Consider the following 6,688-nt stretch of genomic DNA (forward strand, 5'->3'; position numbering starts at 1 on the left):
GCTGAGCGGCTTCCAGACGATTGATATCCTGGGCAAGAAAGGGGTTCCGGACCGGTGATGCAAATTGCAGGTGAGATCTTACCATAGCTATATAAAGCCGCAGATAGATAGTCGGAGAGCGGCTCACAAAGGACTTGGTGAGTGATGCCAAGACACCCTCAGCCTTCTTGGCAATTTTAGCAATGTGTTTTGTCCAACAGGAAGCTCTATTGACAATAATACCCAGGTCACGTTCACAAGAAGACTTTTTGAGATTAGTGTTGTGGAGGGAGTAATTGGACGCTGGGTAGTAAAAAATATATGTAAAAGAAGGAAGGAAAATCAATGTTTTTTCGTCCTCTCTTCCGTTGTCACTTTCCATGATGAATATTTTAATTATTATTGTTGAAGCTGTTGTCATCGTCTTAATTCTTGTTCTTGCATTTGTTGTTGTTGTTGTTATAGCAATTGCTGCTGATTTTTTGTGCACCCTTTTCAAGCCTAGCCTAACCCTAACCCTCATGGGCCCGGTTTCCCGGTTTCTGTGGCGTATGTGTTCCCCCACCCTCTGCGTTACCCAAGAAACAGGAAGAAAGTATGAGAGAAAGTTGGGGCGAAAAAGTAGAACAGGGGGTCGCCACCGACCCCTGCCGGATCCTCGTGGAGCTTTTAGGTGTTTTCGCTCAATAAACACACACAACGCCCGGTCTGGGAATCGAAACCGCGATCCTCCGACCACGAATCCGCTGCCCTAACCACTGGGCCATTGCGCCTGAAGATATATATATATATATTTATATATCACCGTGATCGACCAGGCCATCAGATGTTGTTACACATCGCTGGTCACAATGCCCTTCGCATTGTTTAAGCCTTCGAATGACGCCACCCCGCTGGCTAGGCGAGCAGGCCAACAGAAGAAAGAGTACAACAGGGGTCGCCCGCGACCCCTGCCGGAGCCTCGTGGAGCTTTTAGGTGTTTTCGCTCAATAAACACACACAACGCCCGGTCTGGGAATCGAAACCGCGATCCTCCGACCACGAGTCCGCTGCCCTAACCACTGGGCCATTGCGCCTCCACAAAATAAATTCGCCCTTTTCAAGCCTAGCCGGGCTTGTGGGCCCGGTTTCTCGGTTTTTGTGGCGTATGTGTTCCCCCTCCCCTCAGCGTTACCCAAGAAACAGAAAGAGAGAGTGAGAAAAAGTTGTGACAAATGAGTACAACAGGGGTCGCCACCGACCCCTGCCGGAGTCTCGTAGAGCTTTTAGGCGTTTTCGCTCAATTGAAGCACTCCGTCGGTTACGACGACGAGGGTTCCGTTTGATCCGAATCAACGGAACAGCCTGCTCGTGAAATTAACGTGTAAGTGGCTGAGCACTCCACAGACACGTGCACCCTTAACGTAGTTCTCGAGGATATTCAGCGTGACACAGAGAGTGACAAGGCCGGCCCTTTGAAATACAGGTACAACAGAAACAGGAAGTAAGAGTGAGAGAAAGTTGTGGTGAAAGAGTACAACAGGGGTCCCCACAATCCCCTGCATGAGCACTCCGTCGGTTACGACGATGAGGGTTCCGGTTGATCCGAATCAACGGTACTGCCTGCACGTGAAATTAACGTGTAAGTGGCTGAGCACTCCACAGACACGTGCACCCTTAACGGAGTTCTCGGGGATATTCAGCGTGACACAGAGAGTGACAAGGCCGGCCCTTTGAAATACAGGTACAACAGAAACAGGAAGAAAGAGTGAGAGAAAGTTGTGGTGAAAGAGTACAGCAGGGATCACCACAATCCCCTGCCGGAGCCTCGCGGAGCTTTTAGGTGTTTTCGCTCAATAAACACTCACAACGCTCGGTACAAAAGGTACAACAGAAACAGGAAGTAAGAGTGAGAGAAAGTTGTGGTGAAAGAGTACAGCAGGGATCACCACCATCCCCTGCCGGAGCCTCGCGGAGCTTTTAGGTGTTTTCACTCAATAAACACACACAACGCCCGGTCTGGGAATCGAAACCGCGATTCTCCGACCACGAATCCACTGCCCTAACCACTGGGCCATTGCGCCTCCACAAAATAAATTCGCCCATTTCAAGCCTAGCCGGGCTCATGGACCGGGTTTCCCAGTTTCTGTGGCGTATGTGACCCCCACCCCAGCAGGACGGGACGTTACCCAAGAAACAGAAAGAGAGAGTGAGAGAAAGTTGTGGCAAATGAGTACAACAGGGGTCGCCACAACCCCCTGCCGGAGCCTCGTGGAGCTTTTAGGCGTTTTCGCTCAATAAACACACACAACGCCCGGTCTGGGAATCGAAACCGCGATCCTCCGACCACGAATCCGCTGCCCTAACCACTGGGCCATTGCGCCTCCACATGTGTATATATATATAGGCTGGCTCTTTGAAATACAGGTACAACAGAAACAGGAAGTAAGAGCGAGAGAAAGTTGTGGTGAAAGAGTACAACAGGGGTCGCCACCGACCCCTGCCGGAGCCTCGTGGAGCTTTTAGGCGTTTTCGCTCAATAAACACACGCAGCGCCCGGTCTGGGAATCGAAACCGCGATCCTCCGACCACGAATCCACAGCCCTAACCACTGGGCCATTGCGCCTCCACAAAATAAATTCGCCCATTTCAAGCCTAGCCGGGCTCATGGGCCGGGTTTCCCGGTTTCTGTGGCGTATGTGACCCCCACCCCAGCAGGACGGGACGTTACCCAAGAAACAGAAAGAGAGAGTGAGAGAAAGTTGTGGCAAATGAGTACAACAGGGGTCGCCACCACCCCCTGCCGGAGCCTCGTGGAGCTTTTAGGCGTTTTCGCTCAATAAACACACACAACGCCCGGTCTGGGAATCGAAACCGCGATCCTCCGACCACGAATCCGCTGCCCTAACCACCGGGCCATTGCGCATCCACTGCAGTTTTTTTTTTAGTGTTCTTGCTATTGCTGGAGTCGCCGAGAATTCAAATAGCTTTGTGCTTCTTGTTGTCGTTGTTGTTGTTGTGTTTCAATGAAAATTCAATAAAAGTAGATGTGGAAGGAACATTGGTGGAGCTTAAAAGACTTCGTCCTGTTTCGGGTGCACAGTAAAGGCTCCGCGGCCCCGGAAGTACTTGGACCCTTTATCGAGAGCAGTCGACTGCAAAAAACAACAAAAAAACGAAAAATAAAAGAATAAATAAATAAAAAGCAATAAAAAACGTAAAACAGTTTCAATTCCATTTTTCTAATGAAAAAAAAATTCGTTTCAGTCATTTCACTGCGGCCATGCGGGAGCACCGCCTGCCTTTAGCCGAGCAAATCGACCCCGGGACTTATTCTTTGTAAGCCCAGTACTTATTCTATCGGTCTCTCTTTGCCGAACCGCTAAGTAACGCTAGGGGGGGACAAACACAGACACAAACACAGACACACACACTTATATATATATATACATATATACGACAGGCTTCTTTCAGTTTCCGTCTACCAAATCCACTCACAAGGCTTTATATATATATACTCTTTTACTCTTTTACTTGTTTCAGTCATTTGACTGCGGCCATGCTGGAGCACCGCCTTTTTAGTCGAGCAAATCGACCCTGGGACTTATTCTTTGTAAGCCCAGTACTTATTCTATCGGTCTCTTTTGCCGAACCACTAAGTGACGGGGACGTAAACACACCAGCATCGACCCTGGGACTTATTCTTTGTAAGCCCAGTACTTATTCTATCGGTCTCTTTTGCCGAACCGCTAAGTGACGGGGACGTAAACACACCAGCATCGAACCTGGGACTTATTCTTTGTAAGCCCAGTACTTATTCTATCGGTCTCTTTTGCCGAACCGCTAAGTGACGGGGACGTAAACACACCAGCATCGACCCTGGGACTTATTCTTTGTAAGCCCAGTACTTATTCTATCGGCCTCTTTTGCCGAACCGCTAAGTGACGGGGACGTAAACACACCAGCATCGACCCTGGGACTTATTCTTTGTAAGCCCAGTACTTATTCTATCGGTCTCTTTTGCCGAACCGCTAAGTGACGGGGACGTAAACACACCAGCATCGACCCTGGGACTTATTCTTTGTAAGCCCAGTACTTATTCTATCGGTCTCTTTTGCCACGTATGTACTAGCAAAAATGCGTGTGTGCAACAAACTAGAAAAAATTGCGAGGATGGTGAAAAGGATAATGTGGGACCTGCGCAGGTTTCAGATTTTTCAAGATATGTCTGCCCACATATACTTGATCTATCTTCATCAGCCAAACATATACCACGACAACCTTTCAGATGTTACCACATTAATGCCATTACACTCGACTGAAACACCGAAACGCTAACAGCACGAGAACGGTGAAGAAGTTTCAATAAATTAGTAATGCAATACTAGAGTATTGCTTTCCAGTAAAGAATAGCCCGTGAGGGAAAAATATACAAAGAAGTAAATATATGGCACAACGAAGTACCGATATTTACTGGAAATAGCGAACGTAATAATACGACGCTAATGTATAGCTTCACCGCGTATGTAATAGCAAAAATGTTCTCCCTAGAGATAAGACAATTTTTTTCAAGTTTGTTGCACACACGCATTTTTGCTAGTACATACGCGGTGAAGCTATACATTAGCGTCGTATTATTACGTTCGCTATTTCCAGTAAATATCGGTACTTCGTTGTGCCATTTATTTACTTCTCTCTCTCTCTCTCTCTCTCTCTCTATATATATATATATATATATATATATAATATATATATATATATATATATATATATATATATGTATTTATGTATGTGTATGTGTGTGTGTTTGTGTGTCTGTGTTTGTTCCCCTAGCATTGCTTGACAACCGATGCTGGTTGTTTATGTCCCTGTCACTTAGCGGTTCGGCAAAAGAGACCGATAGAATAAGTACTGGGCTCACAAAGAATAAGTCCCGGTGTCGAGTTGCTCGATTAAAGGCGGTGCTCCAACATGGCCGCAGTCAAATGACTGAAACAAGTAAAAACAAGAAAATTCCTGGAGTAGGACATCATGCTCGGAATGGTCAGTGGCAACAGGGGCCGACCAAGATCCCGTTGGCTTGACACCATCAAGAGTGACACGGGAATGGACATAGCCAACCTGAAAGAAGCGACCCAGGATAGAACTGCCTGGGGGACACTGATCCAACGAGTAACCGAGAGTCAACTTCGACTGAGCGGATAGATAGATAGATAGATAGATAGATAGATATAGATAGATATAGATAGATATAGATAGATATAGATAGATATAGATAGATAGATAGATATATAGATAGATAGATAGATAGATATAGATAGATAGATAGATAGATAGATAGATAGATAGATAGATAGATAGATAGATAGATAGATATAGATAGATAGATATACAGATAGATAGATAGATAGATATAGATAGATAGATAGATAGATATACAGATAGATAGACAGACAGACAGATAGATAGATAGATAGATAGATAGATAGATAGATAGCACAGAATACAATCTACAGATTGTTCTGCTTATAAATCCATTCATAATTCATCCAGACATATCCAAAAATTATGGTTCTATGAAAGATACACAGGATCGAACTCCGATCTCAGATTTTAAAAATATTAAAAAAAAATTTGTCTTTTCACATTATTTGAAGAATTTTTCACTTACTGCTATGACTGCCAAACCATCTTTTGGTTTTTTGGTACGTGTGAAATATTGGTTAAGTTCCTTGGCCACATGTAATTTGTTATCTTTCGCAGTGTCATTCTAGGAAATTAGGAGAAAAGAAAATTATCATTTACTAGCAGTATTGCCCGGCGTTGCTCGGGTTTGTAAGGGAAATAACCATATAAGCATTTTTAGAGTGTTATAGCCAAAAAATAGCAAGAAAATGCATTAAAAATGGGAAAAAATGATGGTAATTTTTTAAATCGTAGACTTATCGTAGATGCGCGCTAATACCCAGAAGGGCTCGTTATGAAGTATCGCCCGGCGTTGCTCGGGTTTGTAAGGGAAATAACCATATAAGCATTTTTAGAGAGTTATAGCCAAAAAATAGAAAGAAAATGCATTAAAAATGGGAAAAAATGATGGTAATTTTTTTTTATCGTAGACTTATCGTAGACGCGCGCTAATACCCAGAAGGGCTCGTTATGAAGTATCGCCCGGCGTTGCTCGGGTTTGTAAGGGAAATAACCATATAAGCATTGTTAGAGAATTATAGCAAAAAATAGCAAGAAAATGCATTAAAAATGGGAAAAAATGATGGTAATTTTTTTAAATCGTAGACTTATCGTAGACGCGCGCTAATACCCAGAAGGGCTCGTTATGAAGTAACGCCCGGAGTTGCTCGGGTTTGTAAGGGAAATAACCATATAAGCATTTTTAGAGAGTTATAGCCAAAAAATAGCAAGAAAATGCATTAAAAATGGGAAAAAATGATGGTAATTTTATTTAAATCGTAGACTTAGCGTAGACGCGCGCTAATACCCAGAAGGGCTCGTTATGAAGTATCTCCCGGCGTTGCTCGGGTTTGTAAGGGAAAAAACCATATAAGCATTTTTAAAGAGTTATAGCCAAAAAATAGCAAGAAAATGCATTAAAAATGGGAAAAAATGATGGTAATTTTTTTAAATCGTAGACTTATCGTAGACGCGCGCTAATACTCAGAAGGGCTCGTTATGTAGTATCGCCCGGCGTTGCTCGGGTTTGTAAGGGAAATAACCA

The 6,688-nt window shown here is 44.3% G+C and overlaps 1 protein-coding gene across 1 annotated transcript in view; it reads right to left on the minus strand.

Annotated features, from left to right (window-relative positions):
* Positions 1-2,536: 2,536 nt before the first annotated feature.
* The window catches only part of LOC118761379 (calcium/calmodulin-dependent protein kinase type 1-like), a 19,340-nt gene continuing 15,188 nt past the window's right edge, over positions 2,537-6,688 (minus strand). The window contains exons 4-5 of the mRNA XM_036499221.1: positions 5,630-5,728; positions 2,537-3,113 (exon numbers count right to left, since the gene is read on the minus strand). Coding sequence (XP_036355114.1) covers positions 3,030-3,113; positions 5,630-5,728 — 183 coding nt within the window. The 3' untranslated portion in view covers positions 2,537-3,029. The remainder of the gene's footprint in view (positions 3,114-5,629; positions 5,729-6,688) is intronic.

Source organism: Octopus sinensis, unplaced genomic scaffold (genome assembly GCF_006345805.1).
Source record: "Octopus sinensis unplaced genomic scaffold, ASM634580v1 Contig12863, whole genome shotgun sequence".
Lineage (NCBI taxonomy): Eukaryota > Metazoa > Mollusca > Cephalopoda > Octopoda > Octopodidae > Octopus > Octopus sinensis.